Genomic DNA, 22,740 nt, shown 5'->3' on the forward strand with positions numbered 1-22,740 from the left:
GCGCATCGGAACCAGACTCGGGCCCGGGCACAGATCCATCATGGACGAATCCGTCAGACTCGGCAGCTGGACTGCCGACACGGGACGATCCGGATTGATGGTACTCAAGTCTACTCCATTAACACCGGTGTGTGAATATTATTAATACAGTGTGAAGTTGAACTTGTTTACAATAATGAAGATGTAAAGTCAACCCCGCATTCACAAGTTGTTGTTTTTTTCTTTGGTAACCCATCCTCCGTTACTTGATAAATACTGAACTCTTCGCTGCTTTTGTGCTCAGGCCTCAGCCTGGTCTAAGAGAAGAAAAGTGCTTTGTCGCCATCTTGTGGCATCTATAAGATATTAAGAACTTTTTGGGGTGACTCGATCGAATTGTCTTTGTTTACAAAAACATAAGTGCATTGAAGACTGAATTGTGTTTGATCTTTAGGTACAGGAATTATTACATTGTCTTTGTATGTCTTTCTTGTGTGTCAAGTGTGTCTAAGGTCAAGTTGATTTCAATCTCTGCATTCTTTACTGCTTCCGAAACAGCAGTACATTGCCTTTGATATTTCTGTTGTATTGAAGATGACATTGATTTGTTTTTTTTGTTTGTTTACAAAAGGTGCACTGAACACTCGACAATGGATTACGAAAATGTACGAAAATGGTAATCTAATGTCTTTGATGTTTACAGAAACTGAAGACACAAAATGAATGTTAGCGATGCCTAGAGGACAGGGCGCAGGGGGTGCTCTCTTTTCTCTCTCTTTTCTCTTTCCTCCTCAAACAGTTTACCCCGGTTCATCCCTCTCATCTCTCCGCAGCGTTCCCGGCGAGGATGTCGCTTTTAAAACATGCGGGGAGAGGAGACGATGGTACGGAGGGGATCAAAACAAAACAAACAAAATCAAAAGCTGTGCCAGCAGGTTTCATGGCGTTTTGGTCATGTGACATCACACAGCCAATCAGAAGAGAGACAACGTGACAGCGACGGACTGTTGACTGGCGGGACTGGAAATCAACATTAATTCTCATTTTTTTAAAAAACACACGCAAAAATGGCTACTAAAGAACAGTCTTGCTTTGATTATAATTTGAGTTAATATTCACATGAGCTCTCCACTCAATGGACATGTCATTAGGTACACATAGTCAATGTACATATTCAAGCACTCCTGAGATTTCTGACCCATTACATTTCCTAAATTGTCTTTGATGTTTCCAAAAACATATACACTTAGGCTCAAAACATGTTATTTGCAGTGAAGGCAACATTTTCTTTGACGCTTACCTACTAAATCCTTTTTTAGGTTTACAAAGCCTCAACGTTGCCTTTAAAGTTGACCATAAACACATCAAATCTGATGTTTACATAACTTTTATGTTCAACGTATTGAATACTCAACTTTACAAATTCTCATGTATGTTCGAACCATTGAATGTGCCAAATTGTCTCTGACGTTGACAAAACTTGTTCACTCGACCCTAAATTTAGGTCCACTGCAGCATTTTGAAGTTGATAAGAACTTTGGAACATTGGCCACATTCAAGACTAAATTCTCTTTTCAGACTCTAGCAGATTAAAGCCTCACCTCAAAATTCTTTGATATTTACCTAAATTCTCCTTGTTTCCAACAACATGTATGTTAGATTTATCCAAGACTAAATTGCCTTTGATATTTACAAAAACTTGTACAGTGGGATTATCAAAGCCCCAAACTTGCCCTTGATGTTTACAAAGGCTCGAAATTGTCATTGTTTCCATACTTAATGGTCTTTGTTGTTGATAAATACAAATTCTTTTGGCATGCGAAGGCCCGAAATTGCCTTCGATAGTCACGAAAACATACGTTGGCCGCATTGAAGATGAAATTGTCTACAAAAATGCAATCCACTAAAATGTCTTTGACGCTGCCAAAAACGGATTTACCGCTTACTGAAGCCTCTCAATTGTCCTGGACTGCTTTTTGGTTTGGATTGTGTTTGGTTTTACGCGGCGTTTTCCTCTGTTCCATGTTTTTCTTGTTTCGTTCCGCTATTGTGTGCACCTGCTCTCGTCAACTTTCTACCTCGTGTCGACCAATCAGCTCCCTAGGGCCGCTCGTGTCGCGTCCAGGTGTGCCTCGTCGTCTCGTCAATCTGTTTGTATTTGGTTCCCTGGTTTCTTTCGGTTCGTTGTCATTGTCGTTGTCGTTGTCACCGTCTGCGTCACACGTCATAGTCGCCTGTACTTTCAGTCGTCATGTCTTGTTTCCAGTTGTAGGTTTATTCCAGTGTTTCCGTGTTCCTTTGATTATCAGCGTTGGCACTGTGTTTCGGTTGCTTTTTCCACGATTGATATTGCTTTTGAGACTTCTGCCTAACCCTCCTTGCTTCCTTGCGCTTGGGTGCTCCACATTTTGCCTTGCCTTGCTTGCTTTTGAAAGCCCAACCCGTGACATCCATTGTCTGTAATGTTTACAAAAACTCCTACATTGAAGACTCTCAAGTGTCTTTGATGTTACCCAAACTTGTACGTTAGCCTTTAAATTGTCTTTGATGCGTACAAAAACGTCAGCGTCAGTCTTACAGAAGCCTCTCAACTGTCGTCGATGTTTACACGGTAAATTGTCTTGGATGTTTCCAAAACCTCGTCTGTTGGGCACTTTAATGACCCTACAGTGTCTTTGATGTTTGATGTCCAACTTGTACGTGAGGCCCACACGAGCCTTTAATTGTCTTTGATGTTGAAACAAACCAAAACAAAACTTACAGGAGCCACTCAGCTATCTTTGATATTGCGTAGCAACCAACTACAGAATGACCGGTGCCATTGATTGACCTGGGGGGGTTTGTATCTCACCTTCCAGGCAGCAGGTCCTCCAGAGGCCCGAGTGCGTCATCACCTCCTCGTTCTTCTTGCTGGTCTCGTTCTCGTTGTTGCTCTTGATCTTGCAGACGCCGCGCGAGTACAGCCAGTAGTCCGTGCCCACGGCGATGGTCATGAGGCTGAAGGCGGCGAAGGCCCCCACCGTGGTCAGCAGCATCTGAACCCCGCGGTCAAACACGCCCATGTTGCCGCATTCCACGAAAGGGGGGCCCCCTTTCCTCTTCACGTACAGGAAGTAAATATTTGTGAGTTTGCGTCGCCACGCCAGCTCGAAAAAGGGGGGGTGGGCGGCGGCGGCGGCGGGCGGGTGGCGGCGGCGGGGGGCCGCAGGGGGGGCGGGGGAATTAGGGGAGCTCGGGGGAAATCGTATGGTTGGTTTTGGGCGGGGGGTCGCTGACCAGGTGAGAAAAAATAGGCACACCTTTGAAGGGGGCGGGGTTTAGGGGGGGGGCGGTCAAAGAGACGCCAAAGTGGAACAAGTGACCGACCTAAAAAAAAAAGTTGATCTCACAGGAGGGAGGCCTACTTTGGAAGCCCTTGAAAGACCAAACCCCCAATAACGCGATTGGTGCCCCTTTTTCGGAAGCTAAACTAAGCGAATCTAGCACATGCACTTACAAACACACACACCCACACACCCACCCACACACACACACACACACACACACATACACAACAGTAGAAACTTCACGAGCTTGCACATGGACCGCCATCGGTTCTGGAAAACGGGCCACCTACACATCAGGTTGCAAGCTCTCACTCGGTTGTCACTTTTGACACCCCTCAAAAATGGAAAAAACAAACCAAGCGAGAATCGCATATGCTATCGAACTCTATGTGTGCAAAACTGCCATTTTGAAAAGAAGCCCACCGTGGACGCCCCTCACCACATGTCAAAATAATCCATCCAAGAAAAGGAGAAGCCGAAGAAGATGGAGATCAAAGCACAGCCTGCTTAGTTGCTTGCTCTTCCTCCGGAAATTCTGGTCCCCGGTTTCCATGCGGGCTCCTGGAGGGGAGCAGGCCGGGCATCGGCGCGCATGTAGCCGGCCGACGGAGCGCGGAGGCGGAGGCGGCGGCGGAGGCGGAGGCGGAGGCGGACGAGGAGTAGGAGTAGGAGGCGGCGGTGGAGGCTTAGCGGGACCACGCGTGAGCCTTGCCGCATCCAGGCGCTTAGTTGGTCACTGCACGACGGCGTGTCCCGGTGAAAATCACCCGCATTCTTTTCTTGCCGGCTTGATGATGAATTTCTTTTTATCTCTCGAGCGACACGTCAATCCGCGGCTTTCTCGCTCGAAGAAGAAGAGCAGAGGATGAGGAGGAGGAGGAGGAGGAGGAGGAGGATGCTGACAAGCTGAGGATGAAAAAAAAAAATCGACACAAGCAGAGAGGAAGAGGAGGAGGAGGAGGAAGAAGAGGACGCTGGCGGTTCATAAATAAAAATGTCCTTTTCGATAAGTCAGCGCATCTGAAATGACATTTTGTCACAGTTTCTAGAATTTACACAATTCATTAATACATACAAGACAGATATCATCTATTATAAAAAAGCATTTCTTTGTATACAGAAACCTACAAAAAATACTTTTTTTTTTAAAGGGGTTAAATATCTATGGCAAATCTAGTGGTAGGGTATCTAAAAAGATGAATTGGTACCCGTCTGCTCGGCTCTTTTTAATGTGGTTCAATTGTTGTTATGAAGCGTACTGAAATTGAAAAAATATATATCAATAAAGAAATCAATCCATGCTGTGGCACCTGTTGGCATCCTTCTGTTCGCTGAAATGCACTGGAAGGGTACCTAAAGGGGCAGAGCTAGAATTGATAATTGGCACCCTTCTGTGCCAATACTTTTGGGACACTTTTTGTTGTTGTTAAAAGTACCAAAGTAAAATGCGGGGTACCCAAGTGCAATACAATAGGTATGCCATTTTTGTGCAGTTCCATCGTTGTTTCGAGGGGTACCAAAAATAATTGACTGACACTGTTATCACTTTATGAAAGCCTTCTGTTTAGTTGCCCAAGAACAGCGGTCGTCGGTATGCCGTTTTTCTGCAGTTCCCGAGGGGTGCCAAAATAGACCAATTTTGGTGTGCACGTTTCCATTGTGGTTGTTAAGGTTACCGAAGTAAGCGACTTTTTGCCACCCTTTTGTTGAGTTGCGAACTCAACTCAAGTCAAGAATAGTGGGTTCACAGCGGTTTGTTATGTATATCGTTCGTATGCTTTTTTTACGCTTTTGTTGTTGTGAAGGGTACAAAACTAAAAGATCCATACTTGCCACTTTTTGGCACCCTGCCATTTGGGTCCAATCACAGGCATAGTCAGTATGCCATTTTGTGCCGTTCCAGTGTTACTATGAAGGGCACTTGACCCGCGCTTTTTGGCACTGGGGTACCAAACACTGAATGCGTTCCAATGTTTTCATGGAGGGTACCCAAAAAACAGACATGATTGTATCACTTTTTGGCTCCCTCCGTGCTCATCCTCACATGTTCATTGCTGTCAGAAACGGACAGCGTCTTGCCCTGTGATCGGTCGCCAGCGGAGTCACATGACAGAGATGCGCACACACGTAAAGCCGTGCGTGCAGTGTGACGAGCTGCGGCCGGCTGGCCCGCAGCGACGCTACGTTACACTGCACTGCACACATTTGTGATGTTCTGTGCTCACATTGTGCTACACATGAAGGCGCATGCTAATGGCTAGCGGGTTCTCTGCTTGTTGTTGTGATTGCTGTTGTTGTTTCGGTCATCTTTGCGTTGTGTTCTACTGGCCTGCATGTATGACATCCCACAAAACGCCAATGTAAGCTAGCGTATGTGCTAATGGTAAACATCCAAGTCGTCGAACTGTACAGCCACATGAACTCAACACGTTCCGTAAATTCCGGACGATTTGGTTGTCAGTGAGTCGAACGAATATTTCGAGCCTTAAATAAATGGAATATATGGGGGTTTAAGCATCAACATTTAGCCTTCGACAAACCCAACATACATGCTTTTTGTAAAGATTAATGACACTTTACAGTCTTTTACTAATGTACGTGTAAGACAATTTAGACTCCCAACTCATGTTGGAATGTACGTTTTTTACGGAAACATCAAAGACAATTAAGTCTTTAAGAAACCAAACATACATGTTTTCGTATATTGTGCATTTGCAGTATTTTTAAAAACGTCAAAAAACAACTCAGTAAAGCAATGTGTTTTTGTAACAGCAAAGACAATTTAGCCTTTGATAAACCTAATTTACATTTGGTTTTGCAAACCTTAAGAGACAATTTTAAATCTTCACCAACCCTAACGCATATTTTTGTGGACATCAAAGACAATTTAGCCTTCTACAAACGTGTTTCTGCATCTATCGAAAGCAATTTAGTCTTCATGAACCAAATGTATAGTACATGTTTTGCAAACATTGCATACAATTCAGTCTTCAACAAACTCCGTAAGCGCAAAGACAATGGAGTCTTGATTGATTGTCATGAATCCGACGGTGATTTTGTGTGTATGCTCAACTTGCGTGCAGGCTCAGAACATTTCTACGCATTTATTAGTGAACGTATTCTTCAGTGTTTTCGTAACTATCAGAGATCATTTACAGCGTTTCACACTTTGCACCTTTTGATTAACATCAAAGACAATTTAAGGTTCTTTAGTGAGCCTGGTTGAATCCACAAAGGAATGGGAAAAGGAAGTACTGTATGTAAGCAAGCATGTGCGTCTTTGATGCCGCTGTGTATCTGCACGCCAATGCGCATGGAATCTCTTGACTCGATGCGCTGTGACGAGGCTGCGGGTTGACCTCCCACACACACACACACACAAGCAGCGTTAGCCGTAGCCGTTAGCTGTGGGCTACGCGCTACAAAGGCTAGTGCGCATCCTACACAGCATTTGAAAGCTTTTGGGCTTCAATAGCTCCACTGTCCACTTTTAGAGTGGAGAGGCAACGTTTAAACTCCAGCAGCCGACGTCCCACACGCCCGCCCGCCCGCCCGCCCGCATCGTCACTGTAAAGTCAGGTTCATAAATATTGGGACGTGGACCTAATTGTCATCTTTTTGGTTCTAAACACCACAACACTGGATTGGAAATGAAACAAAAAGGGTGTGCTTTAACTGCAGACAGACACACACACACACACATATATATATAAATGTGTGTGTCCCACTTTTTAAGGGATCAACACTAATGGGAGAATGAACAATCATAAGTAAAAGTTGCACTTTTTAATACTTGGTTGCAAATCCTTCGCAGTCAATTACAGCCTGAGTTGTGGAACGAATAAACGTCACCAGTCATTGGACAATGACCCGAATCAGACTGCAAAAGCAACCAAAGGATTTTTTTAAAGCAAAGAACCGTCATGTTATGCAATGCTCATGTCAATCAAGGAATTGATGGATAACCTGTTTTGAAATTAGAAATGAAGGATAATAGTTTATTCAGCTATTGTTCAAGTTACTGTAAAATGGATTTTAGTAACAGAAAAAATGCTTGTCTCAACATCGATGACAATGACAATTTTAAATTTTGGTACAGATTTTCCCAAGAATTATGGAAATTGACACACATGATTTGCCGCATAAAATGATGTGGCAGGCCGCATCCGGCCCCTGGGCCTTGCGTTTGACACCTGTGTCAGAGTTTAGGTGTTAGGCTTGACATGAAATGTTGGGTTTAGGGTTAGAGATGGGGATAAGGTTACGGGTTAGGGTTAGGGTTCAGGTTGGACTGAGGCAAAACCCGATTATTGATTTGGAGTAATAACTGCAAATGTGTCTTGTTGGTGAGCATTGGGGTTCGGTGCAGGGCTCTGGTTTGAGCGCAGCGATAGAAGTGCGTATTTCCTCCTGTTTCCTGCACGTATTCATTCGTAAACATGACGACACGTGCGGGGTGGCCCCCCTTTGGGTGTCTTTGCAAGCGTTTACGGCGATTTATGATGATATTTTGCCATCAATAATCTCAGTTGAATCCGCTGTCGGCAGGGCTCAAAAGGTCATTTTGCAGAATGATACATTTGGAAGGTGGCTTTTCAAATGGTGAAGAAGAAACAGCTCGCTCCTTTCCCTCCTCTTCCTCCTCTGGGGTCTGAAGGACCTATTTAACATTCTCCTCCTGGTCGCGCCACTTTTACCTCCATGGGCGCAGAGGCTGGGAAAAGCCTTCCATCATGGCAGCCCCGTCGCTGCAGCAAACGCGCTGTTGTTGTGCTAGCATCGGAAGGTTAAAACCAGGAAGATTGTTTCCACTGGGAAGGCACACACACACACACACACACACACACACCATTAAGTCAGTCAGCGGCGTGAGGGAGGATGAAAACATCCGACATGAAATCTGATTGAGGTGTTCATAACCAATGCAAATATCCACAATGCTCATGGAGGGACTGCAATCTTCTTTTTCTGTGGTCTTGTTTTCAATTGACAGTACCGGCAAGTTCACCTCCGAATGGCGATAAAACATGTGGAAAAAATGTAAAGAAAGGAAGGTTCTGGAGTGGCCAAGTCAAGTGAAATAAAACAGGCACTTTTGAAACTCGTCAACGAACATACAGCTTCTATTAAATGGCAAATACAATTTAGTCTTGAAAGTAACTCATGTACAGGTTTTGGATTTGTTTTTTTCTTCTGTTTAAAGAAGGCGTGTCATAACATTGTGCTTATGACTTCCCTTGGAGGGCTCTTATGACTGTGAACCGATAACAATGAATTATCATCGTGTAATGGATGGATAATTACATATAGAAGCCTATAAAAACATGTTTTCAACTATTATTCCATTTCTCTTAAAAGGGAGATTGGTGACAAAAATGCTTGCAACATCTCAATGTTATTTCAAGTGAAGACAATTTGCAATTTGGATTTTTTTCCCCACAAAACATGAGGTCGAACCCCTTGATTTGCTTTCGTGGGCCGGATGAAGGGATGTGGTGGGCCGGATGTGGCCCCCGGGCCACCAGTTTGTCACCTATGATATAAAGCATTCAACAAACCCAATGTACATTTTGTAAACATACCGTATAAGGAAATTAAGTCATTAACAAACCAATGATGCACATTTTGTAAACATCAGACAACTTAGTATTTCATTAACAGAATATTAACAGTCGTTTGTAAATATCAAAGACAAAAAACTAATATGCACTTTTTAATAAACATCAAAGACAAGTCTTTAACAAACCTACATGTTTTTCACAAACTAATGTGCACTTTTGAATACGACGATTTAGTCTTTAACATACCTAATGTACACATTTTGCTAAATATCAAAGACAATTTAGTCCTCAACAAATTGAATGTACACATTGCTGTTAACTCATGTGCACTTTTATATGGTTATAAATATCAAAGACCATTTCGTCTTTTACCATAACTAAATGTACACATTTTCGTAAATATCAAAGACAACGTAATAGACAACGTCAACAAATGAACATGTTCTAGTAAACACCAGAGGCAATTAAGTCTTTAACCTAAAAATATCAAAGACAATTTAAACTTTCAGTCTTACAGAATGCATGTATTGTAACCACCAAAGACAATGTATTGTTCCAAGAACTTCTGTGGTCCCGTGTGTCTTTAAAGCTGTCTTGGATTCCATGTTGCTAGGCAACAGACTACCCCCATGTGCATCACATGCTTTAAAGTTGTACCCATTTGTTGAATCCTTCCTTCTTCCTTCCCCGATGAGTCTCGTGCTCATGACCCGAGGTCAAAGAGCTAATGAGCAAGGCGGCGGCATTTGAATGAGCAGAATAAGCGGCGGCGTGACGAACACAACGGCGGCGCTGGGCTCATCGCTGTGGATTTTGTAGTCCTCACGGGCAGACCTTAGACCTTCACCACGCCGGAGCTCGGCTTATTTCTGAGCCGTCTACAGGGGGTGCGCCAACGAGATCCTCATGCAGAGGAAAATTGCTTTTGACTGGCTGTCCACTGTAGTGACTGATACAAAACGTTGATACCAAGACTCATGCAATGTGAATATCTCTCCACTGTAGTGACTGATGTGCAACTGATACGCCACAGCTTTAAAGTAACTGTCCACTCTAGTGACTGATACTGACTTTGACACCTAAGACTATATACGTATAGAAAAAAAAGACAGCATTTGCATAGCTCTCCACTGTAGTGACTGATGTGCAACTTTAACATTAAAGATGTGTCCACTGTAGTGACTGATTGTCATGCTCAGGTGTTTGTTTCATGTACAAATAAACCCATCACACATTTTATTTTTATTTTTTTGGAGAATGAGACCAAAGAATGAATTTGGCTGCGAGTGAGACAAAAAGCAACAAGTTCCCCGGCGGCCCTCCAACACTTCAGGAAGAAACAACACTGCGGAGCGCCACGTTCTGGAAACAGGAGAGGGGAGAACAAAAGGAAGGTGGGGGGGACGCAGCAGTTGGCATCAATGTCCTCTGCCACGCGGCGTACACGCGGACTGATTAGAATGCAGAGGAGGACGTCTCTGCTGCAAATTGAAAACATTGATTGTTCTCATGCTTGGAGGAGGAGAAGGAGGAGGTGATGGACAGGCAGAGAGAGGGAGGGGAAGAGGATCAAATCTACTCATCAAACACTAAAGAGTCGATGTTTGCACAAACATTCAATGGGTGTAGGGACTTGTGGTCACCATGGCAACGTGGTCAAGGCACTGTACATATTTGTGCGTGCTTGTGTGTGTGCATGTGTCATGTCCAGCTGTGGTGGCGAGAGGCCACGGGATGCTAACAAGGGAGGACGTACAGATGTGCTGACTGCACAGTTTCCATGGGAACAAGCACCCTCCCCCCACTCCCTGCACCCCCCCCCCTCCTCCCAGCGCCGCCATCATTGCAAAAAGCAGCCGCCAAAATGTTTTCCTGCGTCTTCATGAGCATCCATGCACTCGCAGCAACTGTTTGTGTTTATGCATGTGTGTGCGCGCGTGTGTGTGTGTGAGACACGCTCATTCTGCTTAATCTAAGATGGAGGCAACGAGTGTCAGGGAGGTAAAGGAGATGTTATCAAACAGAGTGCATGACTGCACACACACACGCGCTCACACACATTGATTTATGGCGTGCGCGCGCGCGTGTGTGTTAAAGACTCCCAGAAGCCGAAGAGCGAGACGGGTGCGCGTGCAGTGTGGAGTCATCTGCATACGTCTCTGCTCACACGGCGAAATTGCAGTTTTCAAATAATATGCACTAGTCACGGGTACGTCGCGTTATTATGCAAGTGTCCAGACTGCACGCATACACTCTTGCGATGAGCATCAAGTTCCATCCAGTCCAATTCCCACAGACAAGCTTCGAAATGGCGTCATCCAGTGGTGATTAATGTCATTACATGTTAAACCATGGTCGTGACCATAGCGATAAATAACCTTGTACGATATCTGTGGCCGTGACGAGTTGTTGTAAGAAAACCAAAAGAACAAGGATGCCGATACATTGTGCTGCATACGGTTTCACACCCGTAAAATTACGGAACTTGGAGTAACCTTTCACATGTAATTTTTTTTAAACACATTTTGGATTGACAAAAAAAAAAGTAATCCTCATTAAAAGTTACGACTTGTTTTCAATGTCCATGCATTGCCTTTGATGGGAGCGACGACCTCTTCAACATGGCCGCCGCGTAAGCACGTTGGTTAGCCAGGCGGATACAAGTTTCAGAAGTATCGGTTCCGAGCCACGACAATTCCCACTTTACGGTAGTGCAACACTCGCTAGGCACTAGTTGTCAACAGCAGGTAAGATGATACACACATTAAAAAGCACACCAGATATCGACTTTGTATCTTCGCTTATGACATTTGTATACTCTTACATTACGTTTCATTAAAGCCATTCAGTGGTCCAGTAGCAGGAGGGGTGACGTGCAGGGAACAAGTGCAACGATAGCGGTTGGAGCAAATTGCTGCGCGACCTTTAGAGCGTCGTTTATGTGTTTATTTTCGTTATGAATGCAAAATATGAAGACAAATATCATAGTTAAAGGTAGCGATGAGAAGTTCCGACAAAAACAATATCATAAGCCTGATTATGGCCTTTTGCCGGTTAGGTAAATCACCTCGCGTTTCTAAACGCAGATTCGACGCATCCGGGATACTGACTGACCCGATTCAATATGGTAAATCATCTTTCGTTTCTTATCCACAGATTCACCATATCTGAGCTACCGATTGCCTCGTTCAACAATTCGAGCTGAACGCTTGCCCAACTGGTATTTGAAACGGTGATTAAATGACAACACAAATGACATAGAGCTTTTTCCTGAACAAACAAACAGTTTTGTGCTCAAGTAAAGCATTGCAATGGGAAATGCTGTAATTATGTGGTCAAATCTATAATTTTGTAACTAAATAAAGTGTTTTAATGACAAACTATTCAATTTATGTGATCAAACATCATTTTATCACCATTTATAATGTTTTAATGGCCAAATGATGCATTTCTGTGGCCAAATTTAAAATTATAATATCATTTTTGAATCAAATTCTGTTAGAATGACAATATATACATTTTTTGTGATTAAAGATTTATTTATTTTTAAATATCCTTTTTTTTTTGTCGTCAACATTACATTTTTGTTTGAAGTTGTTGCAGTCATGAATGTGCTTGTCTTTTCCCAACCAGGCGTGTTTGGGGCATGCGTATTGGACTTCCATGCATTGAGGCGCTGCAAGGTGGATCCTGCCGGGCTTGGCTCCTGGTTAGTATGTACAAGCTTTGACATTTTTATCATACATATGACCTCTAATGTGTATGTATGGGAATGTATATGTGGTAAACATTTTTGGAGAAAGCTTGCATCTTCTATTTAGTTCGGATTAGAAGGCTGTGCCTTTGCTCCTTTCCCCACTGAAGGACTAATAAAGCATTACATCATGTGACCTAATTTCCTCCTCTTCCTGGTCAGACGGTGCTGCTGAGTGCGTTTATGTTGCAACTGCTGAGGGGCGTCGGACTGAGGGCGTTCTCCATGGCTTCTGAGACATACATATCGGGGGCGCACTCGGCCGCCTTTGTCACCTGCCCCAACGACACGGTGGCCAAAGACTTGGCCAGGTGACCCTGATTTTCATGCATCCATTTTCTTTCACCGCTTATCCTCACAAGAATATTAGTTTGCTATTAGGGCCCGAGCAGGTAGGCCTGCGAGCTCCCTGTTGTTTTTGTAGAAATTATTCTTATTCTTATTTTAGTCATGATAAACAAAGCCATTTTTGAGGCACTAAATGTGCACGAAAACTCACGAAATTTGGCACGCACATCAGGCCTGGTGAAAACTTTCGATATAATTTCACATTTTCAGGCGCAATTTCCCAAAAATGGCTCGACAGCGCCACCTAGAACGATGCCGAAAGTACATCAAAGGCGAACTCGATGATCCGTATGACCTACGGGTCTGAAAGTTGGTACGCATATAGAGGGGACCCAGACGCACAAAAAAGTCATTGCGGCCGATATCGTAACTCCAACAGGAAGTGACCTATGACATTTTGATGGGAAAAAGTGGGAAATTTTCGCATTTTTTCAGGGTTTATACTTTTGGGAACTCCTACAGCGTTCATCCGATTCGCTTCAAACTTGGTTTGTATCATCTAAAGACATTTAGATTCCCTAAACTCAACAGAAACTGACCTAAGGCCTTTTAAAGGTACACTTTTGGAAAATGTACAGGTGTCACACTTTTGCAAACTTGTCCTACAGATTTCATCTGATTGACTTGAAACTTGGTCAGTACCATCTCAACACCTGGGACATTAAAAAGTTATCAAAAGCTTTTTCGTCCGACATACTATATGCCGGTGGGGGCTCTTCAACCGTAGCTTTTCTGAGGTTGCCGAAAACAGCACATGGTGACAATTCATCAGCCCTATTTGCGCTACGTTGCACCAACGCCTACGGGAATTCCTACAGGCGTGTAGCACCCCCACACGAACAAAATTGTAATTACACCCCATGTTCTAAACTCAACAGAAAATCATCTACGGCCTTGTAAATGTAACATTCACAGTAGTTACAAGTCCGACCATCATTAGTGACAATACAGACAGTAGTGTAGTAGGCCAAAGAGTTCATTACCTTCTTTCAGCACCCGCATTTACTCAATATAACATGTGAAAAAGACTTTGCGCTTCAGACAGCAGTGGTGTTCGACCTACGGTCCAGGGGTCATTTGTAGCTGGTCCACCCATTTTGTGCGGCCGGACCTTTTTGCAACACTTGCATTGGTCATACTTTTGCATTTGTCCTGCAGCAGTGGTGTGAACCTATAGCCTGGGGGACATTCGGGGGCCATCCCCCATTATTGTGTGACCTGCATTATCTCAATGTGACCTTTGAGAAGGCTTTGTATGCACTTGTCCAACACCAGGGGTGTCCTACCTATGGCCTAGGGGCCATTTGGGGGCCATATCCCATTATTGTATGGCCCACATTTACTCAATATGGGCCATAACTTTGCATATGTCCTAAAGCGTGGTGTCCAACCTAGCGCCCGGGGGGAATTTGCGGCCCTTCATCATGCCAATACCCCAACCTGCCAGGACCTCAAACTACAAGTACCCCAACGGGGCCAGGGTGCGAGGACCCGATTATAGCTGCGCGCAGCTCTGGTTTGTAATGATTATTGTTTTGGTCATTATTATTTTATTGTGTACTTCGGAACAAGGAAAGAATCAATCTGATAGGTATTTGTATTTGAGATTCCTGTTCTTGGACAGTTTGTATGGTCCAAAGCATACGGGAAATATTCAAATCAAAAAATTTGGATGAAATAAAAATAACTATTGACGATTTAATGAACGACCAACCGATTGTTGTGCATCAATATTTTTTCATGTAGATTTTACTTTTTTTAAAATTTATTTACAAAAATATTTTTAGAATGGTTTATAATTGTGTATTTTATTTTCAATTTTTGTGAGATTAATTTTTGTAGTTTTTTTATTTGATCATAATTTTTGCTTGATTCAAAAATGCTTAGGTTCAAATATTGTAGATGATTAAATCTTAAATGTTATTTGTATGGATTTTTGTTAGCTTTTCTAATTTTCATCTCATATTTGTTTACTTTTTAGGTTGAGTGTTTAGATTTTCTTTTTAAAAAAATGTATTTAATAAATATTACGTTTTAAATTTTTCATAGTTGTGAATTTTATTTCACAAAATAAACAAAAATCAACTCCTGATGGTTTATAATTTTCATTGGATTAATTTTATTTTTTACGTTGATTAGATCATTATTTTCCATCTTAGAAAAATCTTAGCTTCAAATATTTTCGATGTAATTCTTTCAAGATTTTGAAAATGTGTTTATTTTTCAAGTTTTTTTTTTTTTTTTTAAATATATTTTCTTTTTTAGATTTGATTTAGTAGATTTTAGGTTTTTAATATTAATAAAAAAGATTTTTCAAAAGTATTACATATATGTACACATACGCATAAATGCTTACATACATGTATACAGGACATACTGAACATACATACTGTGTGTACATACATGATAATCCACAATAAACTCGTAAACTTTGCTCATTTGCAACGGTGTTGAAAAGGTATTGTTTTGTGTTTGCCTCACAGAGGCATCGTGCAGCAGAAGCTGGCCGCCTGTGTCAACATTGTGCCCGCCATCACGTCAGTGTAGGTGTCCCACGTACACAACGCCGCTCACTTTCTTGGCGCCGTGTTTGGTCGCCGGCTGCGTCATCCACTTCAGAAAAAGAAATGCCTCCCTCACATAGATGCCAACGTGTAGTACTGTATGTGTATTTCCCTCAGTTCATGGATGGTTTCGTGCGCACACTGCCTTTTTACTGCTGAGTCCATTTGAACTCGTTTGGATACCAAAACAATCCTTATTTACTCAAGTGTTAAACTCCCTTTTCACTCGATGTGAATTATAAAATACCGCTGACATTATTTAACCTTTACATACTGTTCAAGTCAAATTTGAACCCATTTTGACCTCGACAGAATAAGAATAACCTAAATGTCATTGTTTCACTCTGAAATTTGATCACTTTCTAAAGTGACCCAAAACACACAAAAATGACAAACAAATGAAAGGGTTATTCTTTTGTACAGTTACTACAAAGTCTTTTTTATCGGGTAGTGGTGACGGTGTTCACGAAAAAGTCTCCACCACATTTTTACAAGTTCCCGCTGAAATGCTTTGAAGGGTCGTGGTGAATCTTGAAACAGGGAAAGAGTAAACCAGGATAATTCAGCTCAACGCTTTAGTACAATACATTTGCATTTCATCTTTAAGAAGTGCTTTGTAATTCGTTAACTTATGTCTCATGCATTATAACTGAATCATTTTTTAAGTCCTTTTTTTCTTTTTTTTTTTTTTCCCCCAAAATGGAAAAGCAGTTATTTTCTTCAAACTGTGCATAATGTTACAGTGGGTTACAATGTTACCAAATATACTTTTTCGGAATACAACAGCTGTCTGCTTTTTGATGGATACTTACTACGACGAGTGCTACTGCTATCACGCTAATGTGTTTTAATGTTGGTGAGACTCAAGCATTTTTTGGTGGTACTGTACTTGGTGTAAAAAGTTTGAAAACCACTGATAAAATTATTATGAGGATAGTCTTATCTTGGATCACATGATGATGATGATGATATTCTTGTCAGGTATGAATGGCAGGGGGCTGTCCAGGAGGACAGTGAGGTTCTGCTGGTGAGTTTGGCAGAATCACACTCTAAAAATGCATTTTGAGACATTTGACGTGCGTTTTCACCTCATTTAGATGATCAAGACCAGAAGCTCCAAGGTCCCCGCTCTAACCGATTACGTCCGGTAAATCCTGGGTTCATATCTTGGCCGCAATTAGACTTCATGTTGAATTGATGACTGTTCTATTTTGTGCGGGTTCCAGTAAGAACCACCCGTACGAGGTGGCCGAAGTCATCAGCCTGCCCATCGACCAGGGCAACCCGCCCTACCTCAAGTGGATCTCCGACGTCGTGCCTGAATGAGGTGACCCGGTAGTCACGGACGGGTGACTATTATGCTAATTACTTAAACGCAACAAAACAGTTTCAAGTTAAGTTCGCTTTAGTCAATGTGTGGGGAATTTACATGTCGGTCCCTCGGGGGCGTCGTCGGTCCTTCCTTTCAAATTTGATTTTTTTTTTTTTTTACAAATAAATATGGTAACATAAAATGGTGGCTAGATATATATTTATTTACATCTATTTTAATATACAAAAAACTAAACATTTGATCAACATTAAGCATACATGGAAAAACAACTAACTATCATGTGGCCCGTGACAACAATGAGTTTGACCCCTCTGGACTAGAGTGACGCTAGAATCCCATCACCAAAGCAACCCCCGAGTGGCTGCGAGCGATGTAGTGATGGAGCAACTTGATTGGACGCTTGGCATGTTGTGAAAATACTGTGAAAACAGAGGAAAGAATGCAATAAATTTCAATGATTATTTGAAGTCTCATTTATTGTTTTTGTTTGTACCTTAAAACACATTTTCCATGTTATATTTTAACGATAATGACAAATGCAGCAGCCACAAGATCCGTTTTAGCATGAGCCTTAGCATTTTAGCACCGACACACAATCAGTTGAGTTGAAAGGCAACGTTTCTCGATAGATTGTTGTACCCCAGAAATACATCATAAAGCATTCAAATATTCTCTACAGTTGCTGTCCAAGAGACAATCAGCAATTATTTGAATGATTTCAATTTGATGAGTTTATGTTCTTACAGCATTTTAGTGAACACATGACATGGATCCTGTAAAACGACGAATACTAATTGCTACGACAAACGAAAACAGCCACGTAAAGTTAGCCAAGAGCCCTTGCGTGTCATTTGGGTTCTTCACAGAATCAACATTGAGAACAAATATCATTATATTTATTCATATGTAACGTGGGCAGGTTTTCAAACCTGGGTTAGAGCTTCAAATTAGGGTTTCAAGCCAGGTTTAGGGATTGAGTACGATTATAAGACGGAATTTGGGTAATGTTTGACAGTATGTTTTCAAGACATGGTTAAGGTTTCACACCGGGGTTAGGCTTTCAAATTAATGTTTGAAGGCAGCTTTGGTGTTTTGAAATTTGAACTTGAAGACCGGTTTATGGTTTCAAACACATGTCAGGGTTTCACATGTTGGTCTGGCACAAACATAAAGATAATCAGGCTGTTTTTGTCCTTCACCACCCCCTTTTTTTTTTTTTTTGGCCCCCTCCTGACCAATTTCAAATTTGGATTTGAGGACATAATTATGGTTTTAATGACATTTGCAAGAAAAGATCAGGATGTCAAATTAGGCTTTCAAGACAGATTTGAGTTTGGACAGTAAGGATTTGAAAGTAGGGTTTCAAACCTGGATTAGGGCTTGATAGTAGGGTTGGGAAGAGTACTTAAGACAATTTGATCTCCTGACATCATTGAAGAGTTTTTTGTTTTGATATTACACTCTTGTATTTTCGCTGAAGGCGACTGGTTAAGAACATGTTTAAAACATGCTAAGAAGACATCCAAAACATGCTAATCATACGCCGTTCACAAGCAGCTGATTTGCAGAGCTGACTTCTCATTGTGTGACTTTGGCCCTCCCTCCTCTTGTCCTCTGTCCTCCACTTCCGGAGTCCTCAAGGTCCCAGAACCTTCTGGAGCTTGTATCCCGTTTTGGGACATCTTTTGCGGGCTCTCTTCCTGGCACCGGGCCCCCTCCTCCTCCCGGCTCCTCGGCCCCGTGCATGGCCATGCCGCCCCGCTCCTCTGTGGGTCGCCGCCCGTCGGTGTCTGCCCTCTCGTGGCTGCGTACCCGGCGGGAGGCCCGCCCGGCACAGAGCCTCGCGGAACCCCCGTTTGAAGCTGTCGGACAGGAAGGCGTGTAGGATGGGGTTGGCGCAGCTGTTTGCATAGGACAGCGCCACTACGAAGAAGTAGAGGCCGCGCAGGTTCCCGGGAAGAACTACCAGAAGGTTGACGATGTTGAGGGCGTAGAAGGGGAGCCAGCAGAGCACAAACACAGCCACCACCACCACCACCATGCGGGTCACCTTACGCTCGGATCGACGACGGCGCAAGGATGTCGCCTGAGCGCGTTTGCTGACGCTGCGGATCTGAGGACAGATAGTGATAACGCGTTTAGGATTAGGGTTTCAAAGTAGGGCTCTAAGAAAGGGTTGCAGCAGTTGCTCTCAATCTTTTTACACCAAGTACCATTTCCAAAAATTCGGAGCTGTCAGAGTACCACCACAATTGCCAACATTAAAATACAGTAGTGTAGTAGGCCTAAGTGTTCCTCAGCACGAGGCAGAAAATGTCGTCAATTTTATGCTGCAACATTATCCACTGTCTGAACATTAACACTGCGCTCAAATATGAATATCAGTTCAAATGTGTTGCACATAAAGGTTAAGTATAAATTTGATCTAAATAAGTGTTTGTAAATAAACAGTTCTACAATATTACACCAATATCTATTCTACTTCAAAGAAAAATGGTACTTAACAAAGGCACTCTACTGGATGAAATAAAAAAGTTTAAGACATAACATTATGCATAGTTTGAACATTGAATTCAGTGATTCCTGCATACCACGAGTGGTACTCGAACCACACTTTGAGAATCACTGGGTTAGGGTTTTTGATTAAGTCAACTTAATAACCAAATAGTCTCAAAGGGCTTCAGAGGCCTACAGTTGACAAAGATAAAAGAAAAAAAAACAATTATGTTACAAAGCCTGGGTTACCGTTTGGAACGGGTTTAAAAGACAGGATTAGGGTTTCAAGACCAGGTTCGTTTCAAACTGGGGTGAGATGAGTAAATGAAGGACATTTTCAAAGTAGGGTTTTAAAATGCTGCGATTGGATGGCAACCAGTTCAGGGTGTAACCCGCCTCCTGCCCAAAGACAGCTGGGATAGGCTCCGGCACTCCCGCGAGCCTCGTGAGGAGAAGCGGCTCGGAAAATGGATGGATGGATGGATGGATGGATGGTTTTCAAATGTGGTCAGAGAGAGTTGGGCTTTCAAAGTTGGGTTTTCAGAAAGTGTTAGGGTTGCATATTAGAATTACAAAGCCTATGTTTTGTGTAGAGGTTTCAAGCCAAGTTTAGGGATTTAAGACCGGGTCGGTCGGTTTGGATTTCTAAATAGTTTTTCAAGATAACGTTAAGGTTTCTCAAGTCGGTTAGGGTTCCAAGCCAGGGGGATGGTTTCAAAGTAGACCAGGTTACAGTTTCCGACTAGGGTGGGGTTGCTAAAAGGGTTGCACTTCCAAGCAGGGTTTAAGGCTTGAGTCAGACCGTTAGGATTTCTAAGTAGGGCTTTAAAGAAAGCCTTAGAGTTTCACATTACAGTTGCAAACCCTGTGTGTGTTTTTAATCGTGGCTTCAAGCCAAGCTTAGGGACATAAAACAAACTCGGGGTTTGAAAGTAGAGTTTAAAGACTGGGTTAGGGTCTCAAAGTAGGGTTTTAAGACAAGGTTAAGCTTTCAAGTCGATTAGGTTACAGTTTCAATAGTAGTGCCAACTTCTGACTAAGGGAAGTAGCTATTGGTTGTCCTAAAAGTCGCTAAGTGACATAGCCCTCATTTGCATAATTGATTGCAGTGGATGTAATGTGGGAAAGGAAAAAAGTTAGTTTACAAAATGCTAAGTGTGATGAGAAGTGCAAATGAACTTTCTTCTGTTAATTCTTTGTTTGTTTTCTTTCAATTCAAATCTTTTTTTCCTGCATTGTTAAATGTTGAGTATGGAATTGAATCAAAAGACTCGAGGGTTGTGACATTCGCGAACGAGCGGAATCTACTGAGCGGCTTATTAACACGAATGATGGGACAGAGTCACAGTTTTTGATCGTTGTGTGTATCGCACAGATGCAAACACAATTTCCTCCTTTGTGCGATGGGAGAGCGGGCATAAGGGGGGTAGTGCGGGAATCAAATGCAGTGATTTATTGGAGCGCCACAGGGAAGAAACCTTCTGTAAAGCAAGGCAGAAGTCTGGATGTGGAGGGGCGTGGGTCTCCCGTCCGCTCTGATTGTTGTGAAGCTGACCGTCCGTCAGTCCTCTGGTGGAGGCGCTCACGGCACGACCCGCTACTGATGAGTTTCATGTCTCCAAAACATTTGAAAAAGTCGCTAGGTTTGTCGCTCGTCGCTAAGAGGAGTTGGAAGGTCACTGGATTTAGAGAGAAAGTCGCCAAGTTGGCGACACTAAATTGCAAACTAGGGTAAGGTTGGCAAGTTAAGGTTTCAATCAAAGGTTACCGTTTCAAAGTAGGGTTTTAAGACCAGGTCTTACAGAGTTAGGGTTTCAGACTGGGGTTTTACGAAAAGGTTAAGTTTGTGAAGTAAAGCGTAAAGTTTAAATCCAGGCTTAGTTTTTGAAATTAGGGCTTCAAAATGGCGTTAGGGTTTTCATTGATGGTTTCAAGCCAGGGATTGTTTTTGTTTGTTTGTTTTTTTTTTAAAGCAAAATTTGGGTTTTCAAGAAAGGTTTAGGATTTGAATTAGGATATCAAGTCAAGGTTAGAGTTTCAAGTGAGTGAGGGTTTAGGGTGTCAAGCCAGGGTTAGGGTCGGAAATTAGGGTTGCGAGACGTTTTCAAATTAGGGTTTCGAAGTAGGGCAGGTTTTTTTTTTTTTTACATGGTCAGGATTTCCAATTAGGCTGCAGGTTTCAAGACATGATTGGAGTTTGAAAGTAGGGGTTCAAGCCATTGTTAGTGCTGAAAAACATTCCATTAGTTTCTGTTTTACTAGGATGATCAGACGATCAGCGCTCTTCAACACTGGCGTATGCACGCCGTACCTTGATGACAATAAGCAGGTAGCTGATGCAGATCACCACCAGGGGGGAGCAGAATCCCACCGTGAAGGTATACACGACGAATGCCGTCTTCCGCAGCTCGGCCGGCTCGGGCCACACGATGCCGCGATCGCCGTCACCTTGCCTCACGTCGCCGAACGCCACCACCGGAAGCACCACCGCAAAGGATCCCGCCCACACGGCGCCGCCGTCCCGCCCGCACCGGTTGCGCCACGGCTAGGTAGCGGTCCACCGACATGACAGCCGGGCAGAAGATGCTTGTGAACTGCTTGATGGCGTCCACCGTCGTCACCGCCCGGCAGAAGAGCGAGCCCAAGGGCCAGGAGAGGAGAGCGTTCTGGGCCGCCAGGAACGGGAGGCCCGGCACGAAGAGCTCGTCGGCCACGGCCAGGTTGAGGATCTAGATGTTGGTGGCTGACCAGGCCTACGGCGCACACCATGCCGTAGACGAGCGGGATGAAGACCCGCGCCGGGCCCGGGAGGTGGCCCACCGACATTTTTTCATCTTCTTCCTCTGTGTAGTCGTGGGTGGTGTTGAAAAGCAAGGAGGCAGTGGTGGAGTGGAGTCTCCAGTTGCCAGACTGGGTAACCGGAATGAGATCCATGAGGCTCCACACAAATATTTTGATGTAGCTGCCGCCTCTTTCCTCTCCACGAAGCCCCCCCTCAAGAATACACCAAAAATGAAGAGCGGAGAATACATTACATGCTTTCTTTCACGATCAATAATGAAATTGTTCCTCAAAAAAACGAAGCAAAAACGGGTGGAAATTTGGGTAGGGTTAGCAATGAGGGCTAAGTATGTTTATGTAGCGCAGTATATACTGCTAAGTATAACAGGTAGCGAATTCTATGTCAGTAAGTATGGCATGTAGCATATTCTTATACAGGTACGTAAGTATATGGTATGTGAATGGACGGACGTTTACATCGGGGATTCGAATGTGACTGGACAGACAGGTGCTTCCATTGTGTGTTATGTGGACGACAGTAAGATGTCTCCATTACGTGGGTATGAATGGACAAGCATTTGTTAAGATTGGCTGTGAA

The 22,740-nt window shown here is 43.2% G+C and overlaps 2 protein-coding genes and 1 pseudogene across 3 annotated transcripts in view; 1 reads left to right on the plus strand and 2 right to left on the minus strand.

The window, feature by feature from the left end:
• Positions 1-4,202, minus strand: part of LOC133476688 (voltage-dependent calcium channel gamma-2 subunit) — a 40,501-nt gene extending 36,299 nt beyond the window's left edge. For both annotated transcript variants that reach the window (XM_061770406.1, XM_061770405.1), the window contains exon 1: positions 2,831-4,202. In XM_061770406.1, coding sequence (XP_061626390.1) covers positions 2,831-3,041 — 211 coding nt within the window. In that variant the 5' untranslated portion in view covers positions 3,042-4,202. The remainder of the gene's footprint in view (positions 1-2,830) is intronic.
• Positions 4,203-11,905: 7,703 nt separating this feature from the next.
• On the plus strand, positions 11,906-17,326 carry LOC133476921 (protein CutA homolog). The gene is made up of 8 exons (XM_061770946.1): positions 11,906-11,924; positions 12,023-12,098; positions 12,500-12,575; positions 12,783-12,931; positions 15,452-15,511; positions 16,514-16,559; positions 16,630-16,679; positions 16,759-17,326. Exons 1-8 carry the CDS (start codon positions 11,906-11,908, stop codon positions 16,856-16,858), a joined length of 576 nt encoding a protein of 191 aa, XP_061626930.1. The 3' UTR covers positions 16,859-17,326.
• A 1,018-nt stretch (positions 17,327-18,344) lies between these two features.
• LOC133476922 (somatostatin receptor type 5-like) lies at positions 18,345-22,295 on the minus strand (annotated as a pseudogene).
• Positions 22,296-22,740: the final 445 nt, after the last annotated feature.

This window comes from Phyllopteryx taeniolatus, chromosome 4, assembly GCF_024500385.1.
Source record: "Phyllopteryx taeniolatus isolate TA_2022b chromosome 4, UOR_Ptae_1.2, whole genome shotgun sequence".
NCBI lineage: Eukaryota > Metazoa > Chordata > Actinopteri > Syngnathiformes > Syngnathidae > Phyllopteryx > Phyllopteryx taeniolatus.

Bases quoted from the DNA above. Each gene is read 5' to 3' on its own strand.
- LOC133476921 (XM_061770946.1), top strand. The intron at 12,932-15,451 runs GTGACCCTGATT...TTTGCCTCACAG, and splicing joins GTGGCCAAAGACTTGGCCAG to AGGCATCGTGCAGCAGAAGC. The intron at 16,560-16,629 runs GTGAGTTTGGCA...CACCTCATTTAG, and splicing joins AGGACAGTGAGGTTCTGCTG to ATGATCAAGACCAGAAGCTC.